This window comes from Apis mellifera, linkage group LG1, assembly GCF_003254395.2.
Source record: "Apis mellifera strain DH4 linkage group LG1, Amel_HAv3.1, whole genome shotgun sequence".
Taxonomy (NCBI): Eukaryota; Metazoa; Arthropoda; class Insecta; order Hymenoptera; family Apidae; genus Apis; species Apis mellifera.
The window spans coordinates 3,977,501-4,002,250 of record NC_037638.1 but is presented as its reverse complement, the minus strand read 5'-3'; the positions used below and the strand labels follow the sequence as shown (position 1 = coordinate 4,002,250).

The 24,750-nt window shown below is 32.1% G+C and overlaps 2 protein-coding genes across 4 annotated transcripts in view; one reads left to right on the top strand and one right to left on the bottom strand.

The window, feature by feature from the left end:
• The window catches only part of LOC408618 (furin-like protease 2), a 382,021-nt gene extending 372,785 nt beyond the window's left edge, over positions 1-9,236 (top strand). Inside the window, exons 8-17 of one of the 2 annotated variants that reach the window (XM_026442677.1) lie at positions 423-639; positions 932-1,011; positions 1,120-1,400; positions 3,540-3,727; positions 3,889-4,137; positions 4,588-5,056; positions 6,554-6,753; positions 8,059-8,343; positions 8,466-8,686; positions 8,824-9,236. In XM_026442677.1, the coding sequence (XP_026298462.1) occupies positions 423-639; positions 932-1,011; positions 1,120-1,400; positions 3,540-3,727; positions 3,889-4,137; positions 4,588-5,056; positions 6,554-6,753; positions 8,059-8,343; positions 8,466-8,686; positions 8,824-8,934 (2,301 nt within the window). In that variant the 3' untranslated portion in view covers positions 8,935-9,236. Of the gene's footprint in view, positions 1-422; positions 640-931; positions 1,401-3,539; positions 3,728-3,888; positions 4,138-4,587; positions 5,057-6,553; positions 6,754-8,058; positions 8,344-8,465; positions 8,687-8,823 lie in introns of both variants that reach the window. The other variant, XM_026442676.1, reaches the window with a different exon arrangement.
• Positions 9,237-22,019: 12,783 nt separating this feature from the next.
• The window catches only part of LOC100578042 (nose resistant to fluoxetine protein 6), a 12,652-nt gene continuing 9,921 nt past the window's right edge, over positions 22,020-24,750 (bottom strand). The window contains exons 10-14 of one of the 2 annotated variants that reach the window (XM_026445217.1): positions 23,195-23,388; positions 22,998-23,127; positions 22,738-22,927; positions 22,532-22,674; positions 22,020-22,449 (exon numbers count right to left, since the gene is read on the bottom strand). In XM_026445217.1, coding sequence (XP_026301002.1) covers positions 22,345-22,449; positions 22,532-22,674; positions 22,738-22,927; positions 22,998-23,127; positions 23,195-23,388 — 762 coding nt within the window. In that variant the 3' untranslated portion in view covers positions 22,020-22,344. The remainder of the gene's footprint in view (positions 22,450-22,531; positions 22,675-22,737; positions 22,928-22,997; positions 23,128-23,194; positions 23,389-24,750) is intronic. The other variant, XR_003306099.1, reaches the window with a different exon arrangement.

Sequence of the window (24,750 nt, the reverse complement as noted above, 5' to 3'; positions counted from 1 at the left end):
TTATAAATCATAAGCCAGAACAAAATATACATTTGCATATACCGTGTATAAAGTGAAAATAAATTTTATTTTAAGCGTTATTTCCCCGCCCGTATTCTTTCCTCCAGTCAGATTTTGCATATACAACGATCGTTTTCCACTCTCTTTTCGTTTTTAAATTGTTTATACTCGCTTATTCGGTATATACGTACCAACGTCTGACATGCATCACGTCGCATAAAAGAACAATTTTTATGTGTATATATACATATATATGTAAAACAGAATTCTGCACAAATTTTAACGGTTTGTCTCTTGAAAATATCCATATCGAATTGCAATATCAAATATTTTTTAAGAACCTGAAACAAAAATTAAATAATGTTAGAATAATCGAGAGACTTTTTTTTCAACGAAATAAAATAATCATTCGTCCGATCAAGGTATCCTTAAGGTTCTTCCCACGTGGAAATTTAAGGCTATTGCTCACGTCTCCTATGGGCACAACGTCGACGTTACTGTTCGAGAGGCCGCGGGACGTTCTCAGTTCGAGTTTCGACGACTGGCCCTTCCTCAGCGTGCACTTCTGGGGCGAGAAAGCGGACGGCCGATGGACCCTGCAGGTCAACAACGCTGGAAACCGCCACGTCAATTCCCCAGGCAAGTATCCAAGATATTTAATATTTTCATAAGTTCTTTGGAACAGGTCGAACGAAATCACCGCCTCTTCCTTTCGATTTAATTTATTCTTTGTTTTTTCAGGAGCCAAGTATCGTTGATGCCCAATCCTACCAATATACAAAAGTTAAATATTAAAATTATTCAGATTTCGCGTCGCATAATTAAATTTCGTATCACCTTATTTATTTCTTTTCTCTCTTCCACTGGAATGGAGGCTCTGTCTCTAAAAAAAAAAAAAAAAAAAAGGAAAACGCTGTTATCGCTGTTGCAGGGATCCTGAAGAAGTGGCAGTTGATCTTCTACGGAACAGCCACCAACCCGATCAGGATCAGAACGCGGCAATTTAACCCGGTACATTCCTCGTACGCCTCCGTGCATTACCCATACCCTGTAGACGATGATCAGCTAGCGTTGGGTCATCGCGGCGACGTCGACTTCTTTCCTTCGTCTACCTTTCAGGGTTACCAGGGATACCCGTACGTAGGGGCAGCGTCCAACGTCCAGGCGTCCGTCGCCACGTTAGACGGCTCCTCGGCGCCTATCCTCACCAATCGGCTACCGGGCGACACCTCCTCCTCCTCCTCCTTCGACTCGCCCCCCTCCTCGTCCCAGGTCGGCGACGAGTCGCTCGACACCGCGAGAAAGATACTGCACGACTGCGACCCCCAGTGCGACCCTCAGGGTTGTTACGGGAAAGGGCCCACCCAGTGCATCGCATGCAAGAACTATCGATTGGACAAGTAAGCATTTTGTGAATTTGTTTGAAGGGAGGATATTTTGATCGAGAATTTTTGTTCCTGAAACAAATGTTTGTATGATTTTTGTAGGAGATATTATTGGATTCTATTGGCAACTAAGTAATTGCGGATTTTTTTTAGAAAAAGACAATTTTTTTTAAATGGAACTAAATAACTTTATTCTGTAATGTGTTGCCCATTTTGATCAATGATCTTTTGCCATCTTTCAGGCAGCATCATAATCCCACGTTCATAAAACTTGTGGTTTTTATTAGCAAAAAACTGAATCAGGTACGATTTGATATCATCATCATAATTTTTACTATTCAAGGAGTTTTGTAAAGATTGAAACAAAAAGTAATCGGATGGTGCAAGGTCAGGACTATATGGTGGATGTGGCAAAACATCCCAACCAAGCTCCAATAATTTTTGCCGAGTGACCAAAGATGCGTGTGGCCTTGCATCGTCGTGATGGAATACGACACCTTTTCGAGTTGTCAATTCGGGCCGCTTTTCTTCAACTGCGTTGTTTAATTTCGTTAGTTGTTCGATGTAGACAACAGAATTGATCGTTCGGTTGGGTGGTAAGAATTCAAAATAGACGATTCCTTCGTAATCCCACCAAACTGATAACAAAACCTTCTTTCGACGAATACCAGCTTTTGATGTTATTCGAGCTGGTTCACGTGGCCTGCTCCACCATCTTTTCCGCTCGATATTGTTGTAAACAACCCATTTTTCATCGCCAGTTATCGGTCGTTTTAAAAATGGATCGTTTTCATTACGTTTCTTTGGCAAATCGCAGCTGTTAATGCGTCGCGTTAAATGCTTTTCTTTCAGTTCGCGAGGAACCCATGTGTCGAGTTTTTGAACATAGCCAAGTTGTTTTAAGCGGTTTTCAATGCATGTATGCGATACGTGAAGCTTCTCTGCAATCTCGCGAGTTGTACTGTGACGATCCGAATCGATTATTGCTTTGATTAGGTCGTCGTCAACTTCGACTGGACGACCAGAGCGTTTTTCGTCTTCGAGTGAAAAATCACCAGAACGAAATTTGTCAAACCAATTTTGACACTGCCCTTCTTTTAAGGCTTCGTCGCCATAAACAGCACGTAACTTTTTGCGAGCTTGCGATGCGTTTTTCCCTTCGCGAAAATAAAAAAGCAAAATATGACGATAATGTTCCTTTTGATTTTCCATTTTTCAACGAAAACTACGCAACCTTTTTTTACTGATTGACAGCTGAATTGCCAACTATCAAATAACAAAATGTGTTTTACATTTGGACTACGCCAGCAAACCTAAAAATTCAACTGAAGCCATCTATGAGTGAAATCCGCAATTACTTAGTTGCCAACCCAATATTTTTGAAGATGTTTTTATGTCTTATGGAAGGTGTTTCATTTTGTAGTTCTATGCGAGATATGACGTGTTGTATAAGAAGAAGAATTTCTTCTTTTTGTCTTGTATGTTTAAACCAGCAAATTGCAACGCTTGATATTTTGTCTCTCTTTATACGTATGCAATTCTTTTTAAATTTGTCCCGGTGAAAAAACTTTGGACAAAAGAAGGCGCAGTTTCCAATTAGAAGTAAAAACATCTTTTAGTGTTAAAAATGCTGAATTTTTGTTAATTACAAGTAACAAAGTATTAAAATTTTAATTCGGCTTTTAAAATTTTGCCAAAAAAAAAAAAAGAAAACTTATTAAAGAATCTTGAAGATTTATTCATATTTTCTTCGTTTTCACTCCAATTTATTTTTCCCCCTTGCGAGAATAATGTATAATTAAATCTGAGAGAATTCGTTTCACAAAGAAAGCGTTGGTTGATTTAAACATTTCAACTTGGATTTAAGGAATCATCTCATCTCCTTTCTTACTTATAATTATACTTAACTTCCATAACGATATCATTATGAGTAACAATAATTTAAAAAATTCATTGGATTTACGTATTTTAAAATATATTTTTATCATATGTAATATTCTCTTAATAGAGAAGCATGAAATTTACTTATCTTGTTGCTCACAATGGAATCGTTAAAATTTATCAAAAGATTTTGAAAATTTCAAAATCAAAGAAAGGATTGAAACACATTATTCGAAGGAATATTAGTCTCTAGAGATATTGCAACGCTTACAGCACTTGCGTGAGTCAATGTCCGCCGAGGAGCTTCCCAAATCAGGGCGGGGTCTGTTGGCCTTGCCACGAATCCTGCGAGATATGTGCCGGTGCCGGCCAAGATTCATGCCTCTCCTGCGCGCCTGCGCACCTAAGAGTTACCGATCTAGCTGTGTGCCTGCAGCAATGCCCGGAAGGATATTACGAGAGTGAGTGTATTTCATGAAATAAAATCGATATAATAAACGAGGCAATTTATTATAATTGGAGCGTCGATCTCGCAACTCATACTTTTTTTTTTTTTTTTTTTTTAAGAAAATCAAATAAAATATTCCTATTTTATTATATTCAGATGAATGGTAATTTGCAGACACGGAGAACAGTACGTGCGTACCATGCGAGGCGAACTGCGCAAGTTGCCAGGACAGGCCGGACAAATGTACCAGTTGCGAGCATCATTTGGTCATGTATGAAAACAAGTGTTACGCGGCCTGTCCCCTCTACACATACGAGACGCAAGATTACAATTGCGCTCCTTGTCATTCCACGTGCGAGACTTGCAACGGAACCGCCGAGAACCAATGCATCTCCTGTCGACCCGGATTGTTTTCTCTCAACGGTACGTGTGTGTGTGTATATGTATATATCGTGCGACGTTAATCCTTAAAAACGCACCGGAGCGCAACCGATAACCTAGAAACCTATTTCACCGGTATCTGGTATTGTAGGGATATTCCGTGTTTCATACGAATTCGCGATTTTTAAGTCGATTCCCGCGTTTCATTGGCCGTTACATCGAATGGAATAACGATTGAATTTAAGTGAAAACAAGTCTTAGATACTGCATTATTTTAGGATAATATACGAGGCTAACCAATTTATCTTAATAATTGTCTTTGGTTAATTCTAACGTTAAAACTTGTGAGAATAAATTCGAGCATTATCGTATAAAGTTTAATTAACTTACTTACATCAAGAATCCCTTTAATCTCTCAAGCAAGTCTCGCTCTTAAGTTTTTAAGCTTCATACACAAAGTCAGCCTTGAAAAAGCGATGTAACAAATTTCAGGCGCCTGTCGAGCGTCTTGCCCGATCGGATACGGCGCGGACAAGAAGCGGCGCGAATGCGTTCCGTGCCCACCCGGATGCGCTACCTGCGACATGTCGACGTGCAGGAGTTGCGACGACGGATGGAGTTTGAACGAGGAAGGCCTCTGCGCCCCCGAGCACCGCGATCGTTGCAAAACGACCGAGTTCTACGAGAACGGCCATTGCAAACAGTGTCACGCGTCGTGTAAAACGTGCGCCGGCCCCGGAGAGAACAATTGCATCTCCTGTCAAAAACCGTTACTACTCCAAGCGAAACGGTGCGTGTACCAGTGCGACGACGGTTATTACTCGATGGCGCAACCATCCGGACCCGTCTGCGTGCCTTGCTTGCACACCTGCAAAACCTGTGTGTCTCGATTGAACTGTACCGCGTGCCAAGACGGATTGCAATTGCAGAGCGGAGAGTGCAGGTCCTCTTGCGCCCAGGGGTGAGTTCCTTTCCTGTCATATTCGTGTATCATACTCGTTGCAACTCTGACCTGAAACTGGGTGAGTGCGAACAAATGAGTTGACAGAGAATTTGAATTTTATGTTTCAACGTTAAAATTAAGATCGTAAGAAAAATTTGAAAATAGAGACTCGGTTTCCATTAAAATTAAAATAAACGTCGTAAGAAAAATTGACTCTCGAAAATTCGCTCTTTGTGTTACAGTTGCAATAGACTCGGTTTCCATTGAAATTAAAATAAATATCGTAAGAAAAATTTTGAATTGTGCAGGGATGAGTTATTTTTCTCTCGAAAATTAAATCTTTGTGTTACAGTTGCAACAGACTCGGTTTCCATTAAAATTAAAATAAACATCGTAAGAAAAATTTTGACTCTCGAAAATAGAGACTCGGTTTCTATTAAAATTAAAATAAACATCGTAAGAAAAATTTTGAAAATAGAGACTCGGTTTCTATTAAAATTAAGATAAACATCGTAAGAAAAATTTTGAAAATAGAGACTCGGTTTCCATTAAAATTAAGATAAACATCGTAAGAAAAATTTTGAAAATAGAGACTCGGTTTCCATTAAAATTAAGATAAGAAAAATTTTGACTCTCGAAAATAGAGATTCGATTTCCATTAAAATTAAGATAAGCATCATAAGAAAAATGTTGACTCTCGAAAATAGAGATTCGGTTTCCATTTAAATTAAAATAAGCATCGTAAGAAAAATTTTGACTCTCGAAAATAGAGATTCGGTTTCCATTAAAATTAAAATAAACATCGTAAGAAAAATTTTGAAAATAGAGACTCGGTTTCCATTAAAATTAAGATAAGCATCGTAAGAAAAATTTTGACTCTCGAAAATAGAGACTCGGTTTCCATTAAAATTAAAATAAGCATCATAAGAAAAATTTTGATTTTCGGAAATAGAGATTCGGTTTCCATTAAAATTAAAATAAACATCGTAAGAAAAATTTTGAAAATAGAGACTCGGTTTCTATTAAAATTAAGATAAGCATCGTAAGAAAAATTTTGAAAATAGAGACTCGGTTTCTATTAAAATTAAGATAAACATCGTAAGAAAAATTTTGAAAATAGAGACTCGGTTTCCATTAAAATTAAGATAAGAATCGTAAGAAAAATTTTGACTCTCGAAAGTAGAGACTCGGTTTCCATTAAAATTAAAATAAACATCGTAAGAAAAATTTTGAAAATAGAGACTCGGTTTCCATCGAAATTAAGATAAGCATCGTAAGAAAAATTTTGAATCGTGACGAGTTATTTTTCTCTCGAAAATTCAATCTTCGCGTTATTCAACAGATTCGGTTTCCATCGAAATTAAGAATTTTTAAAAATCTTTCTTTCCCCTCGAAAATCGAATAGTCACGATTGCACGAGTGAACAGAGGCTTCGAGTTCTTTCAACTTTTAAAAATAAAATTCCAATTATAATCTGTGGCAATAATAAGACCTTCCAACTGGTTCCCAATCCAGGTATTACAGCGATCGGGGCCAGTGCGCGAAATGCTATCTGGCGTGCAAAACGTGTTCCGGGCCCAGAAGGGATCAATGCGTGACCTGTCCCGGTGGTTGGCAACTGGCGGCGGGCGAGTGTCACCCGGAGTGTCCCGAAGGATTCTTCAAGTCCAACTTCGGCTGCCAGAAGTGTCACCATTACTGTCGCACGTGCAAAGGTAGGCGGAATTACAGAGCAGGTGTTACTCTCCTCACCCCCCTCCTCGATGGAGTAAATATTGAACGAGCGATTCATACCCCTGGGAGGGATCCCTGTCCAGATTTCATCCCTGAAACTCATCGATACGATTTACATCTTTCGCCTTTCAAATTTCAATCTTTGAACATCCATTCGATAAGAATCTCTTCTCCAGAGAAAATTCAAACGATGTATATAAATTTATCATTTATTTGAGACGCGTGTCATCCTTAACATCCTTTGCGCTGTTTAATTTTTACCAACAATTCTTTGATTCGTTTACGGATCTGAAAAAGAGATTTTATCAATAAAATAAAATTTAATCATATTTATCAATAAAATAATTGAAAGAAAAAAAGGAAAAAATGTTTTATATTATCTTAGAAACTACAAATCTTTTGATTTATATTACTTTTAAAAAAAAAAGGAAGAAATGTTTTAAATTATAATAATAATATATTATTATAATATATATATATATATATATTATATTATAATAATATTGTCTAGCCTTTTGATTTATATTATTTTTTACAGATTTTAAAGAGATTTTATGAATCAACAAAATAGTTGAAAAAAAAGGAAGAAACGTTTTAAATTATAATAATAATATATAATAATAATAATATATTATAATAATAATAATATATAATATATAATAATATATAAATTATAATAATAATAATATATAATTAGAAACTTGTACAAGTCTAGTCTTTTGATTTATATTATTTTTTACAGATTTTAAAGAGATTTTATAAATCAATAAAATAGTTGAAAGAAAAAGAGAAAGAAACGTTTTAAATTATCTTAGAAGCTTATATAAATCTAGCCTTTTGATTTATTTTATTTTTTATAGATTTTATGAATCAATAAAATAGTTTAAAGAAAAAAAGAAAGAAACGTTTTAAATTATCTTAGAAACTTGTACAAGTCTAGTCTTTTAATTTATTTTATTTTTTACAGATTTTAAAGAGATTTTATCAATTAACAAAATATTGAAAGAAAAAAAAGGAAGAAACATTTTAAATTATCTTATAAGCTTGTACAAATCTAGCCTTTTGATTTATATTATCAACAAAATAGTTGAAAGAAAAAGAGAAAGAAACGTTTTAAATTATCTTATCTTGTACAAGTCAATCTCTCTTTTGATTTATATTATTTTTTACAGATTTTAAAGAGATTTTATGAATCAAATATAATAAAATAGTTGAAAGAAAAAGAGAAAGAAACATTTGTACAAGTAGCTAGCCCTCCATATTTGATTTATATTATTTTTTTACAGGCGAGGGGCCGAAGGAGTGCACCTCTTGCCCCTCCCACTCGATGCTGGAGGACGGCCTGTGCAAGGAATGTCTCGGAGCGCAGTACTACGATTCCCTGACGCGGCTCTGCAAGAACTGCCACCCCGATTGCCGAAGGTGCACCGGGTCCGGGAAATTCAGTTGCGCCGCTTGCTCGCCCCCCCTGCATCTCGACAAACTGAACAATCAGTGCGTGCCCTGCTGCACGGGCAACGAGAAGGCGAGTGGCCAGGCCGAGGAGTGCTGCCTCTGCGACCCTGAAACCGGTGAGATTAATTCATTATCCGAAATCGAATCTCTGAATATCCATTTCGAAAGAAATTTTCAATTCTCGAGTTTGGAAAATTAAATTAAATTAAATTAAATTAAATTAAATTGTTCGGAACAGGTGGGTGCAGGAACAGCTCGCCGGCTGGCAAGAGGAGGGTGCCGGGGACGGAGTTCGCCTCGGCCGACACGGCCATATCCGAGGTGTACACCAGCTACGAGGGGACGACGACCGACAAGAACGACTCGGTTACGCTGGCGATTACCGCCACCACAACCATAGCCGTCGCCATTTGCCTCATATCCGTCGCCTTGTTCGCCACCATATTCATCGTGCTTCAGGTAAACCAATTTACAGTTTAAAGTTTAAGTTAAACACTTTAAAGAAACTTGGATACGATAATGATAATTCGAGGAAGAAACGATACTAAAGAAGTTTCGAAAAAAAGGGAAAAGAATTCGATGGAATTTTTTTTCAGGCAATATCGGGAAGAAGGGAGAGGAAGAACAAGGGTTACACGCAGTTGTCCGTGAGGGTGGAACCTCCGGACGATGTTTACGCGGACGACACGCCAGAGCTGATGACCTAGACACTTGGCAAAGTTTAGTTTAGCAAACCACCGGACCTGCCCATCGAAGTGTTCGACGACCACGACGACACGGTCTCGAAACACCGCAGATTAGAAGACCCGATCGCGTGTTTCGCGTTTGTTGTTTTCTATTGGAAACGAGATCGGGATCGGGGACGCCTAAATAAATAAATAAATAAATAAATAAAATAAATAAATAAATAAATAAAAAAAACCGCGCTTCAAGTCCGTTCAAAGTGGTCCGGGACGATGAGCAAATAAAAAAAAAAAAATAAATAAAAGAGCAAGGGAAAAGCGAAGAGCGAAGAAAAAAGAGAAAAAAGAAAAAAAAAGGAATAAAAGGAAAAAAGCAAAAAAACAAAAAAACGATACCGAAACCAAAAAAGGGAAAAAAAAAAAATAAATAAAGAGAGAGCGAAAAAATTGTAAAACGGAAACAAAAAAAAAACAAAGTAAAACAAAGTCGTAATATCGTATATCGAAGGGGGAGGAGGAATTTAGAGGAAGGAACGAGTGATATATATATATATATATATATATATATATATATATAAAAGAAAAAAAAAACGATAAGAAGAGGAAAGAAAAAAAAAATGTGGAAAAAATTCTGAGCGGGTTAGAAAAAACGAAGTTAGAAACTGACTTAAAGGTTTGAAGAAGAAAAAAACAAATAAGAAAAGGAAAGAACGAGAAACGGAAGAGGAAGATAAAAAAATTCGTTCGGGAACGTGATAGTGAAAGACACGTGTTTCGTGTTATTTCTTTTCTTTTTTTTTTTTTTTTGTTGCGAAGAAAGTGTGTGATCGTTGTAAAAAAAAAAAAAAAGAAAAAGAAAAAGAAAAATTCGAACAGTGAAAAAAGTCCGCGTGCGTTTTTCCACAATCGTGTGTGTATGGGCCGATGAAGCCAGTGCGAGTTGTGCATTCTTTTTTAACGGTCAGGCGCGCGTGTCGCTGGATATATAATTATTGCCGAGCTCGCACACCGAGCGTGTGTGCGAGAGAGCGAGAAAGAAAGAGCGAGAGCGAGAGAGCGAGAGCGAGAGAGCGAGAGCGAGAGCGAAAGAGCGAGAGAGAAAAGGAAGAAGAGACAAAAAGCGTGTCAAAACTTTCGAGAACCGACCTGTCGTTCGTGAAACCAGAGGGCGACACGAAAAGGGCGACGGACATTGTGAAAGTGCCTAATTTACAACGCTCTTGGAAGCACGCCGTTTCGTCTGCCCTTTTTCAGTGCCTCCTATTCCCGACCGGAATTACACGTTGTTGTTAACGCGATTTACGTAGAACAGAGAAGGAAAGAAAAGCCGTTTGTGAATTGAAATCGAGTATATAAGTACTTAACGAGTGGATCGAAGATCGACAGAAGAGAAGAATGTATACTTCGTTATTTAATATATATTTTTTTCTTTTTCTTCTTTCTTCTAAGAAACTTCTTTTGCTTTTATCTTGTTCTTTTTTTCTTTTCTTTTCTTTTCTTTTATATATATATATATATATATGTATGTATCTCCGATTCACCTTTGAATGAGATGAATTTTGAACACGTTATACGTATACGGACCGGTAAATCCGAATTTAATTAAAAACCGTAAACTCCGTTGAAGTGAATATGATACTGTTGGAAATAATTGTGTAAAATTCATGGAAGGATAGCTGGTTGAGAGAGAGAGAGAAAAAAGAAGAAGTTCGAACGAACAAAACGGGAGAAGGGGAAAAAAGTAGAAGGATAGAGAAAGATTTATATACTTTGTAAAAAAGAAGAAGAGAAAAAGAAGAAAAAGAAGAGTTCGCACAGCTTCGTTCTCCGTGCAACGGGAAAATTAGGCTTCAACACACGAAATGGACGAAGCGTGTTGAACCGTACAGAAATTATCCATCATCACGCGTATCAGTCATTCCATCGTGAACGAGACAATTAATTTGCGTTTTTTTTTTTGTAACTGTTGTTATTGCTGCATTGTCTATGTATTTTATTTGTTTATATATATATATATATATAGTATTCTGCTATACATTTTTCGCGTTGCTCCAGCTTCGTTCGTTTTATTTGTTATTATAGAGAGCGAGAGAGAGAGAGAGAGAGAAAGAAAGGAAGAGAAGAAAAAGAAAGAATGAGAGAAGAAAGAGAGAGACCATACGTTGACGGTGTAACACGAGAAGCTTTTTTTGAATAAGGAAAAAAATATAAAAGTGTGCGTGCGTGTGTGTGTGTGCGCGTGTGTGTACGTGCGCGCGTGTGTGTGTGTGTGAGAGAGAGAGAGAAGAGAGGGAGAAAGAAAATAAGCAAAGAGTATATAAGAGAGAAAAAAAAAGTCCTCGGTAAATCGGTACCTTTTAAGAGCTACTTGTCCGCGCCTACCGTGTGAAATATTGAACTTCTCGTGATTTGATATAAAGCTATTATTGTACTTTTATGATGAACGCGATTATAAATATATACATATATACATATACATATACATATATATATATATATCTATATATATATACACATACACACTCAGGCGTTTAAATTAAATATATTTCTGAGTTCGTGTCCCCCCATTAAGTAAAATACCATTAATGAAATGATCCTATTATTATTTCTGTATTTGAGAGACAACACATAACTCGAATACAATTTTATTCAAGTTCAATCGAGACTTTTAACGCAAGAATTTATTCGCGATATAATTTGTTCTTATTCTTGTTCTTATCTAATATCTTATGAATCTTTTGCATCATCACAGTTAGAAAGAGATTGATTTAGAATGGATAATCTTTATATTCACTGTCTGTTCTTTTACTCTACAACAATAACTCTGTTTGTTGAATAAGAAAAATTTAATAATATCGGTTCATATTTTTATATAAGCCGACCAAAACACAATTATAATATTTGCAAGTTTTCTCAATATTCCAGTTTCAAACAGTGAGACGGTACAATGGTAAAAATTATCACAAGTGTGCGACAAGTTGTTACTTTTTCTACTTCAATGGAAAGTAGTCTGATTCTATTCCTATCTATTAATTAGAGAAATCTGTTGGATTTCTTTTCAAAAGTTTTCACTAGATTTTAACCATAGATTTGGGAAAAGATTTTTCATTATGATTTCCTATTTTCTATATGATAGAAAATTTATAAATCCAGATTCTGTATATCAAATATCTAATCTCAGGATGGATACTCACTTGTTTCTTTCTTTTCTTTTCTTTTTGCACATATCCAAAACAAGAATGTAAAGAAAGAATGTAATAATAAGTAACAACGCTCTTTGATTAAATATTCATTTGATTTTAAAGAAAGAAAAAAAAGAAAGAACACCCGTTTTCCATAAAAGTCGACTACCACCACTGTCGTCATACGTATGTAACTTCTGATGGCTGTTTAAGGTAAGTGCATGCAGGTTGTCCAGTAATTACTATCAAGTGCACGAATAACAGACAAACTGACCGTGAGAATAAAAATACATTCGCTCGTAATGGAAAAGCAACCCATTACATTTAATGAAATGTTAAACAATCATTGAAATGGAATAGTACATGTACAGACACCAATGTTGCCTTTTTTCGCTGCTCGTTTCAACTGGTTTTTCCTTATTGGTTTTTTAAATTGCAAATTTTTCTTTTTTCAATCTTTCTACTTTTTTTATCAACGTTTGTTTATATTTGTTTAATTATTTTACAGATACCTAAATATTATGGAAAAAAAAAATTAAATTAAATGAAAAATTATATATTATTTCAGGATTAAGATTTATCATTTATTTATCTTTCAATGCTAGCTCGTTTCATATATATTTATTCAAGAAAATAAATTTTTTTTTTTTTTTTTTTAAGAGTTATTTTATCATAACTTTGTAAAGGATAACTTCATAATAATTAGATTCATCCATTGTACGAAGATTTAAATAATGCATATGATAAATTATTCGAATGTTGAAAATTAATTTCGATCATAAATTTGTAATAAATAAATTTTTGCCGATTTCTAAAAAAAAAAAAAAAAAAAGAAAGTTCCACTTCTCAAGCATTTTATGCCATCGAGATTGTAAGAAATATAAAAATTCGTGATTTATCGAATCTCGGCGAGATCGAGACACGACGTTTCTTTGCGTTTCCCGATGCATGAAGGAGCCGTTGAAACGGATGAAAAATCACGGATCGCAACGCGAGCGGATCCGTGATTTATCGAGCTGTGCATCGTCATGATTCATTTCGCCCGTTAGATTTCCACGCTGTTTTCGTCATTGCCTCGAAATTTTCGCGTGCATCAATCATAAGAATTCTTGGAGCGACAAAGCGTCAAATTCGATACTCAAAAATTGCGAAAAACGAATTTTATTTTGCCGATGCGCACGTATTTTCCACAAAATGGTTAACAATGGCGACCGTCGATTATGTATTTATGTAGTAAATATTTTATAAAAATTGTCGATAATTAATTAGATCGATCGATTAGTCGCGATGCGACTTATGGCGTGTTCTAAAAAAAAAAAAAATTGCATCGTTAAAAAGAAATTGAAAGGAAGGAATAAAAAGGGAGGCGAACGTTGGGATTGGCCCATAAAAAGTAATTGCGAAGATGGAAAACGACGATTCGCATCGAGGGAAATCGTGATATACGCTTTGTCGATATGCCGATCGAGATAACTGGACGCACGATAAATTCGGCACCGATAATTTGCGCGCGCCCCCACTTTTATCAGTTTCGATGTCGTAGCGTAAGCGGATATCGTAAATTCCGTGAAGGTAAATCCCGTATGTGTTACGACTTTATCGCGCTATGGCTTTAATTATACTGACAAAACGATAGTTTCAGCGTGAATCTACCATTTCTTAACGATTTACTAGATTGATTGTAAAAAAAAAAGAAAGATAAACTTAGATTCTGTTTTAGGAGATGTAAAATTTTTTATTTATGTATTACGGCTAATATAAATGTTTGGATTGAATAGATTTTGTTAAGATTTTAAATCGATGAATTAGAAGATAATAAAATTAATAAATGCATAAAATTTGGAGATATTATTCAAAAATCATCCTTACCTAATTAATAATTTATTATTAAAATATTAAACGATGTAGTTTTGAAAAAAAAAAGAATGATGAAAGTGTATTCAATCGGTATTCTCGTCTATCGATATACTTATCCTCCAAGAATAAGTATAGACAAGAAAAAATAATGGAAGCACATTGCTAGAATCAATAAAACTATTGAAATCAATGCCATTTTCAGTGCATGGTAAATGAAATATATAAGAAAAGATAAATAATGGAACAAGAGTAAAGATGGTGTAAGAATTGATCATCAACACCATCCTTTGAGAGATATATTAAATATATTATATTTATCTTTAAAGATAAAGTAGATTAAGAATTAAGTAGCAGCACCATCTATCTTTAAATACTTGGAAAAATGACATTTCAAAAAAATACTTTTGTTATTCAAAAGCTGGCACAGATAATAAATTCATTGCCATAGAAATGTAAAATATTGATAATTATAAAATTAAAGAACCAAACAAAATTAAATGTTTTTCACAAAGAATTAATATATTTATATTATTGATCATCATCAATAATATAACAACTTTTAATACAATCACTATTATTATCATTTATTATACATTTACAAATATATTCTATTCTATTTAAGTAGTATTTCTATAAGCCAATGAGTTATTTAAGCAATAATTCTAGCCATGTACTTACTTTATTATTTATTTTGTTGTTATAGAACTTTATTCTTAAAAATGCAAAAAGATTAATTTTGATTTAATAAACAAAATACAAAAACAAAAATTACTCACAAGCAAATATCAAATTTTTCTTCAAAAAGATACAATGGCATCCATTGAAATTTTCCTATTTTCCTTTAAAGTTGGATTAATAATCAGATAATAATAACCTACAAAAAAGAAAAAATTTTTTCAAATAAATATATAAAATGTATAAAATTAATGAATTATAATAAAATATGTACGTAAGCAAACAAATTACAACAAGAAAGAATAAAACTTCTAATTATTAAAAAATTAATAACATAATGCGTTACATCATAATTTCGACTATCGAATCAGAAGAATTAAGAGAAACATTTTGCAATTTGATAAATCGAAATATGTCGAAATATGTCGAAACATGTCGAACGTGACACATAAAACGTGAATATTTTTTTAATATATATTATATATATAAATATTATGCAATATTTTAAAAAAATGTCAAACGTAATATTGAAAAAAAATATATAAATAAATAAATATAATTATTACACAAAAATATATTTAAAAATTTAATATATGTGTCATAATATAATAAAAAAGTTATTATTATATATACTATTATAAATATCTAAATCTCTTTTCGTTAAAAGAAATAAAACATCAAAATTATCAAGCCATATATGTCATATACATATATTAAAAATCATTTTTCCTTCCAAATCACTTCACTAATGGAACAATAACTGCACACATGAAAATCAAAACTATAAAACAAAACTATAAAAAAATCAATATAAATGAATTCAAATCTCAATTCAAAAGAAGAAATAAAAAAAGACGAAACAGCACCGATAACCTCAACAATCAGATACACGATCGAAAGAAAAAGTACAAAAAAATCCAAATTAATTTCTACTAATTTCACTAATTAATTTCGTCGTTACAATAACGAATGAATTATTAAATAAACGAAGATATTAATAATTTATAAAATTAACAATAAAATATACATAAAATTTCTTACAATCGAATTCCTTATAATCGAATCACTGAATCAAATCATTTCTTGTCACATGTATTCTATTACGATGATTAATCGAATAATAATTTGCACAAATGAAAATTAAAACTATAAAACAGAATCATAAAAAATCAATATAAATGAATTCAAATCTCAATTCAATAAAGCACGAAACAGCACCGGTAACCTCAACAATCAATTACACGATCGAAAAAGGTATAAAAGAATCCAAAACACTAATTAATTTCGTCGTTACAATAATGAATGGATTATTAAATAAATGAAAGTATTAATAATTTATAAACTTAACAATAAAGTTTAAATAAAATTCCTTATTATATTCGAATCAACGAATCAAATCATTTCTTGTCACACGTATCCTATTACGATGACTTTCCGCAGGAGACTAAAAATAATAGCAAAAAGTGGCTTTCTGATTGGCTTACATCAAACTAAATAAATTACAATGGAAATCGAAAAATTAACGTATTATATATTTTACTCTAATTATAAAAAAATTCAAAATATATTATTAATTTATTTATATATAATTAATTTTTAATTTATTTATTATTTATTTTTATTCTATATTTATAGAAAGAATATTATTTTTTTAATAATTCATTTATTTATTTATAAATTATCGATGTATCGATTATTCATTATTTTATTTAATAATTTATTTATTAATTTTTTTATATAATTGAATGTATAAAAAAATAAATAACCAAATAAATGAATGCAATATATAAATAAATAAATTGATGTATAAATATAAAACAAAAAGTATATAAAAAATTTATAAATAAATTATTACATAAATAAATTTATAATCGAATAATAGAGAAATCGATAATCGATAAATAAATTAATAAATAAATGAATTAATGAAAGTACATTTAACTATAAAAATTAAATAAATAATTAAAAAATTAATGATATGTAAATAAATTAATAATTTATTTTGAATGTATTTTTAATTAGAATAATTAAAATATATTATATAATATGTATATTTTTCGATTTCGATTATAAATCGATTATAAAATTGGTTTATGGCGCCAACCAATCAGAAAGCTTCTATTCAAATTGTGCATATGTCGTTAGTCTCTTGTGAAAAGTTGTCGTGATAGAAAGTGTGCTCCTGTCAGCTTCATTAATTCGACTACGCAGTAAGTAATTTTATTCATATTTTATTGTTAAATTTATGAATTATTATTATTTTCGTTTATTTAATAATCTATTTATTATTGTAATGACGAAATTAATTAGTGTTTCGAGTTTCTTTTGTTCTTTTTCTATTGATCTTTACGACAAGGTTGTTTCGAAAGTTCGTTGAATCTAGATTTGAATTCACTTGTTGCTTTACATTAATATATATACTTTTTTCATACGTTTTTTATACGTTTATTTTACGGTTTTGATTTTTATTTGAACAAATTATTGTTTGATCGTTGAAATAACCGTGAAATTAAATTGATTTATAGCATGTACGATGATTTGCAATGGATGATTAATGTTTTTCTTTTAATAAATTTATCTTTTATATATTATTTTTCAAACAAAAGTACAAAATCAATTTTATTTTATTAAATTAAGTTATCACGAGTATATATGTGATACGTATATATAATACATATACGTTATATGTGCTACGTATATATAATATTGTGTTCCTAAATGCATTTATCTGTGATGTAATGTTCATATACTTTTTTTCTCTTTTTTTATTCGTTTTGTTCGAAACATTTGTTCATAACAATCCATTTCCAAGAAATTAGGAATTCGGGTTCGTGTCATGTTCGACATGTTTCGACATGTTTCGACATGTTTCGACATGTTTTGAGTTGCCATATTTCTGTGCACTTCCCTTTCCCAATTTGTGATTCGAAATTGTAATCGCTACGATTTATAATGATTAGAGTTAATTCCATTCTTTCTTGAAATATATGAATTATTTATTGTATAGCAATAAATATTTTTTCAATAGCTATTATTTATTATTCGTATATTACTATTCAATCAATATCTGTTTATAATTGACAATCTTTCAAAGACAGTCTTTCTAAATTATACGTTTCTCATTATTCATTTATTTGACTGCTTTTAATACTCTATTTAAATTATGATATTGTACGTTTCTTTTTAAGTTTTCACTTTCCAATATTTGATGACTACTTCGCAATGATATTCCATGGGTCACTGATGGAGATTCTTCGCATTTACTGGTGAGTCGCATGCATTTATATTCCTCCGTTCACTCAATCATGTCGTAGGATGAAAGATCCGAATCGACACGAGTGACTGGTTGTATACGTAGATTTTTACACGAGCATAGTGACCACGGATATTTATTATATCCGTGACTAGTAACATTTACTTTTTTATGTGCTATTTACTAGATCAGGATAGATTTTCTTGCACGTTGCGTTTTTAAGAAATAATATTGATAATTTTATCTAATTAGTAGAACGAATGATGTAAATAATTAATTGGATTCTATAATTGAAAATACTTTCACTGTAATCATTTACCAATTTTGAAAAGATTTTAATTAAATCAATGTTTACCGATTTTTTCAATAAATTTTTATCATTAATGTGATGATTTTAGCATCACATTTTAATTGTAATATTTAAATATCCAATATTATGTGCAAGAAAATATTTCGCGACAGGTAGATTTCTAAATCAGAGCAAGAAGTTTTGAATATTGGTTTTATAATTTCGAAAATGTGCTTTGATGAAGAGATCGCCTGAGGTTATTTTCATATTAATATTCCATTTAGAGTCATTTATTTTTTATTACAAATTATCATACATAAATTTATTATTTATTGTTAATATATTTTTCTTTTCTAAATTTAATAACAATTCATTAAATTTATTAAAGTAAATTTATTAAAGTTTAAAATAAAATAAGATCTAAAATGTTAAAGAATATTAGCTCGTTAGATACAAAATACTTAACCCATATTTTTTTAGCTCAGGATTTCCAGGTTTAACCCTTTCCGTGTCCATTGCCAGGATCTCACTCACGTGCTCAGGTGCTACTTGAGTGAGAGAGAGGCGATGGATATGATGATCATAGTTGATAAGTTTATATAACAATTTTTCAGCGACTGACGATGCGTTGTGTATCGTGCGCGACGTATTTTCCACACAGTGTATGCGTGGTTAGTCTGTGGAATTGCGTCGTTTCGTCCACTTATATATAACTCTTACTTTCCAATTATGAAAATGCTATCGAGTTTCATATTGTTCTAATAATTTAATTCCTTTAAAAAACATATCTTTTCATTGGTAGATATTCAATAATTGCAATTAATAAAAATTTTTATCGCGATTTACGCAATGGTCACATAGCAACCGTCAGTCGATTTCAGGAAAATGGTACGTACAGTTAGAGTGTGTATGTAGCGTGCCAAGCTCGGGTGTCGGACGCGTCCCGGGACGCTTTCCCTAGTGTAGGCACTTTGCGCCCGAGTGTATGCGTGAGAATCGTGGAGCGAGTGTGTTGGTGTGTTTGTTTACTTTTTAAATATAGGCTTAGGTAGGACAAGTAGAACACTTCTGGCGTGCCTGGTTTAATTGTAAGTAGGTAGGGCCGGGCAAGTTGTCACGGTTTCACAGAGCGGGCGTTATTCGCGCGACAACTTGTTTCAGGAAATATAATTCGAAAAATCGAGGGTAAAGTTGGAACGAAGCAAAATCGTTTTTGGCTTTGCTCGTCGATTTTTTGAAACGAGCTCGAGATTTTGCACATATTGCAATACTATGATTTAATCTTTTTTTTTTTTTTTTTATTCGCGAGTAGGGAATCTCGAGCCTAGTTATAAGTTTCAGCGGGCATCGCGCCCGAAGGAGGAAGACCGAAGAGGCCCGACAAACTGTCACGAAGAGGGCTGCAACGAATGGCTTCTCATTTTTTGGAATCTTTTTTTGGATCCAAAGAATGGGAAGTTATTACTTTGTCACTATGCTCGTTTTAGAATATTAGTAGTAATTGTTGTTGTGTTGTCTGGCCGATTGCATGCAGGCCTATCGTTCAAAATCCAGTCATCATGGGCATCGCGATTTTTTATTAATAATTTTGATTGATTAATAATTGCATTTTAATTTTTATAGTTCTTTGCGTTAATAAAAATGAGAATCGCGTTTGTATTAATGTCGCGAATTATAAGATTTTTTTTTTTTGTTATAAATTATTATAGTTTTTTGCGAAATTGTATTAAAAATTTATTATTAAATTCTTTTTTTAACAGTAGCTTTTTTTTAGATATAATAATGATTTCTATCGAATTTGTTTTAAAATGTAGTGTTGCGTTGATAAATAATCGCGTTTGTTGAAGTAGTTTTGCGAATATTGAATGCCCAAATATCTTCCACTGGAATTGTGCAAGTATTCACAATTTCTGAATCATCTTAAGTTGGTTAAAAGATGAATTTTGGAATTTTACTAATTGTTTATTTATTTCAGGCTTATTTAAGGTGAGTGTGGAATTGGTATGAAACCAATAAAATATTTTTATATTTCATATAACAACTTCAATTTTATTGAGAGTTTATTCTACATAAACTCTCTAAATCTATAAATTGTTAGATATATATAAAGATATTACTTTTATACGCCAATAGGAATTAAATTAAACATTTAATTACAAGACTATTTTGAATTAACTACTCAACATTATTAAATTATATAAGAATGTAACTGGGTAATTTGTAAAACTGTTACTGTAAAAATATTGCTTGAAGTAGAATATTTTTGTGATTGCATTATCTTAAAGGTTGTGATAGTAGGCCAATGATATAAAAATAACTCCGTGAAAAGTATTTAATTTCTTTCCTTTTGATTTTTTATTTTTTTATTAATTATCAATATTGTACATTTTCATGACAATGAGTAAACTGTTGACATATATAGAAATAATGTGTGCATGTTTCATATAGAGTTATTTAAAATCAAAATATAATTTAATATTTTTTTTTATCACATCCTTATCAGTTCTTCACTTAAAAATTCTTTTACAATTTGTTTTGCATGATAAAAGATCAAATGTTGTCAAATCTACATTAAAAGAAACATTTGTCATTGATTTTAAGTAGATTTTTGTGTAAAAGAAGGTGGATAGGATCGTAGATAAAGTAGTTCTCCAATTTATAACAATTTTTAATTGGTGAAAAATTATTATTATTAATAATATTGATATATGATTAATAATATGATAAAACTAATTGGCTGCAAGCAAAATTGCAACGATTTTTTTACATTATTAAGATTTATTAAGTTATTGATCATTTTTATTTTGATTTTTAAAAATTATAATATATTAACAAACTTACAATAATCATATAATATATTGAATTCAATTATTTTTAATCGATAGATATTTTTAATTTTTAAGAAAGATAATAATTTACGTTAAAAATTGATTCTCTACGCCATCTCTTTAATATCAAAGATATTTTTTCGAACATTTGTCTGTCGATATTTAATTCCTGTTCTACTTTACCCTGTCGTTAAAGAGATATCTGTGTTCTTCACAAGATGGCACTGGCGATCAATTCTTATTATATCTCTATCCTCTTTCCACTATTTGTTCTCCTTTTTTCATTTATCTTCTTTAGCAGATGGCGCTGATTTTAATGTTTTCATCCTATTGCTTCATCCTTTTTTCATCATTTTCTTTTGTTGTTTATATTTACTCTTTGCAAGTGATCATAAACAATACTCAAAATATCAGTTGAATAAATTTAAAAATTTTCATTTAATTTAAATTAAATAACGAGTTGTTCATCTTCTCATACCTTTTGTAAGTTTCTATTGGAATTTTTATCCTACAATGATCTATAATGAATGAAAGTACTTTCAATCTACTTCCGTTTTATACTTTTATCAGCAAATAAATATTAAGCATTAACGAAATTTTTTATCAATTATAATCAATTATAATCGGTTTATCATATTTTTATTAATATTGTTTAAAAATATTTTTCTCTCCATTTGTCTCCAAGAATATTTACACTTTATTTATATATATTTCGATAATATATAACATAAACGAAAAATGAGAGGAAAAAAGGAGGAATAATAATCTATATTTTCTTCATTTGTGTATTTCTTTGGTTATATTTCAATTTTAAATACGTATATAATGAATTGCATACTTGTATATACGTTTTGTAACGAGGACGAATATCATGATGATTCACCATGACAGAAATTTCACGCTGTCAATGTTGATCGATAAATTATTTCGATACAACGAAGATCATATAATAAACAAATATTAATTATTATTAAATTTCGCGAAATTTTATCATATCAATCGTGATAATTAATTTCTCGTATTCTTATTGATATTCTTTGAAAATATTTTTCTCTTCATCTCGAAGAATATTTACACTTTATTTATATATATTTCGATAAACGAAAAACGAGAGGAATAATAAACGTGAAGAGAGTAAAAATCAATTGGACAATGTTACAATATTTATTTCTCGATCTTGATGCAAATATTACGCAAATTTTTTCAAAGAACGCTGTAAAAAAAAAAAAAAAAAAGAACTGAAGAAAGTGTCGTAAAGAAAATAAAAATATACAAAATATACTGGTACAAAACTTTGGACCAGTTATTAGTCCACGTTTTCAGTTTACCGTGTAAACCGTTTTTGAACGCTCATTTTTTCATTATGTAATTTTTGATCTCCTGCATGGATATATCGAAGATCAAAGTAAGAACTATCGACGAGAGGGTGAGCAAAATCATTTGCTTAAAATTGATCTGAAACATTTATAGATAAATCGATTTGTAAAAAATTTTTACCGAAATAAAAAAAAAATGATAAAATTATTTCTCTACGTACTAGTTGAAATATGTAAAAAATATCCGGATATCTGATGGTCCCGATCTCGTAGAAAAAAAATATGAATTGGATCAGATAGAACGAGTACGATATCTTGCTGAACACGACGAACCAATGATGGGAAAGGAATTTGTTTATCACACCTGAAACGATTAAAATCTCGATCGATTCGAAAGAAATTGTGTAAGAAAAATTTAATAACCCACCCCCGTTATTCGTGTAACACGCGAATATTATCCAACACTGGGCCAATGTCCACAGGATTTGATTGATCACTACGAAATTGGTCAGCGATACAATGTCGAACACGTAATCTTCCCTCATGATGTCGCGCGGCCAGTACAACATCCACGTTATGATTATCGCCGACAACGACCATCCTAGATTCACCACGAGCTGATGAAGAATATATCGATTAATTTTTATATTGATTTTTTCTTTCTTTCTTTTTTTTTTTCTTATATACCTTGGGAATCTTAACGTGTTTTCCAACGCGATACAACAACACGCTAAGAGCAACGCCGCACACGTACGGCGTGATTCTGTAAAACGGAATCGTGTATATCAGATTGCTCATACTGTAGAATTTCTCCACCCTGAAACGAATTACAATGAAATGAATTTTTTTTTTTCTTTTTTCTTCGAAATATAATCGATACTTACGACAAGCCGTAATACAACATTATGGTAATGTCGTTCCTCGTCATTATCGTGTAACGAAGTATCGTCGATAAAGAAACGATGGACAAGGCGAGAAGTATCCCGAGCGTTGGCCAGAATTTTAACACGAATACCAATACAGGAGCCAACAATGACAGTTGCATGTCTATGGATACTTGATAGGTGTGGGAAGCGCACTGTCGAGAAATATATTTTTATCCAATTGTATATATATAATCTTTCTTTTTATGAATTTAATTTTATGTATTGGGTTGGCAACTAAGTAATTGCGGATTTCACTCATAGATGGCTTCGGTTGAATTTTTAGGTTTGCTGGCGTAGTCCAAATGTAAAATACATTTTGTTATTGGCAAAATTTTAAAAGCTGAATTAAAATTTTAATACTTTGTTACTTGTAATTTAAACAAAAATTCAGCATTTTTAACACTAAAAGATGTTTTTACTTCTAATTGGAAACTGCGCCTTCCTTTGTCCAAAGTTTTTTCACCGGGACAAATTTGAAAAGAATTGCATACGTATAAAGAGAGACAAAATATCAAGCAATTGCAATTTGCTGGTTTAAACATACAAGACAAAAAGAAGAAATTCTTCTTCTTATACAACACGTCATATCTCGCATAGAACTACAAAATGAAACACCTTCCATAAGATATAAAAACATCTTCAAAAATATTGGGTTGGCAACTAAGTAATTGCGGATTTCACTCATAGATGGCTTCAGTTGAATTTTTAGGTTTGCTGGCGTAGTCCAAATGTAAAACACATTTTGTTATTCGATAGTTGGCAATTCAGGTGTCAATCGGTAAAAAAAATTTTTTGATCGGTTGCGTAGTTTTCGTTGAAAAATGGAAAATCAAAAGGAACATTATCGTCGTATTTTGCTTTTTTATTTTCGCGAAGGGAAAAACGCATCGCAAGCTCGCAAAAAGTTATGCGCTGTTTATGGCGACGAAGCCTTAAAAGAACGGCAGTGTCAAAATTGGTTTGACAAATTTCGTTCTGGTGATTTTTCACTCAAAGACGAAAAACGCTTTGGTCGTCCAGTCGAAGTTGACGACGACCTAATCAAAGCAATAATCGATTCGGATCGTCACAGTACAACTCGTGAGATTGCAGAGAAGCTTCGTGTATCACATACATGCATTGAAAATTGGCTATGTTCAAAAACTCGACACATGGGTTCCTCACGAATTGAAAGAAAAGCATTTAACGCAACGCGTTAACAGCTGCGATTTGCTAAAGAAACTGAATGAAATGAAAATGATCCATTTTTAAAACGACCGATAACTGGCGATGAAAAATGGGTTGTTTACAACAATATCAAGCGGAAAAGATGGTGGAGCAGGCCACGTGAACCAGCTCGAACAACATCAAAAGCTGGTATTCGTCGAAAGAAGGTTTTGTTATCAGTTTGGTGGGATTACGAAGGAATCGTCTATTTTGAACTCTTACCACCCAACCGAACGATCAATTCTGTTGTCTACATCGAACAACTAACGAAATTAAACAACGCAGTTGAAGAAAAGCGGCCCGAATTG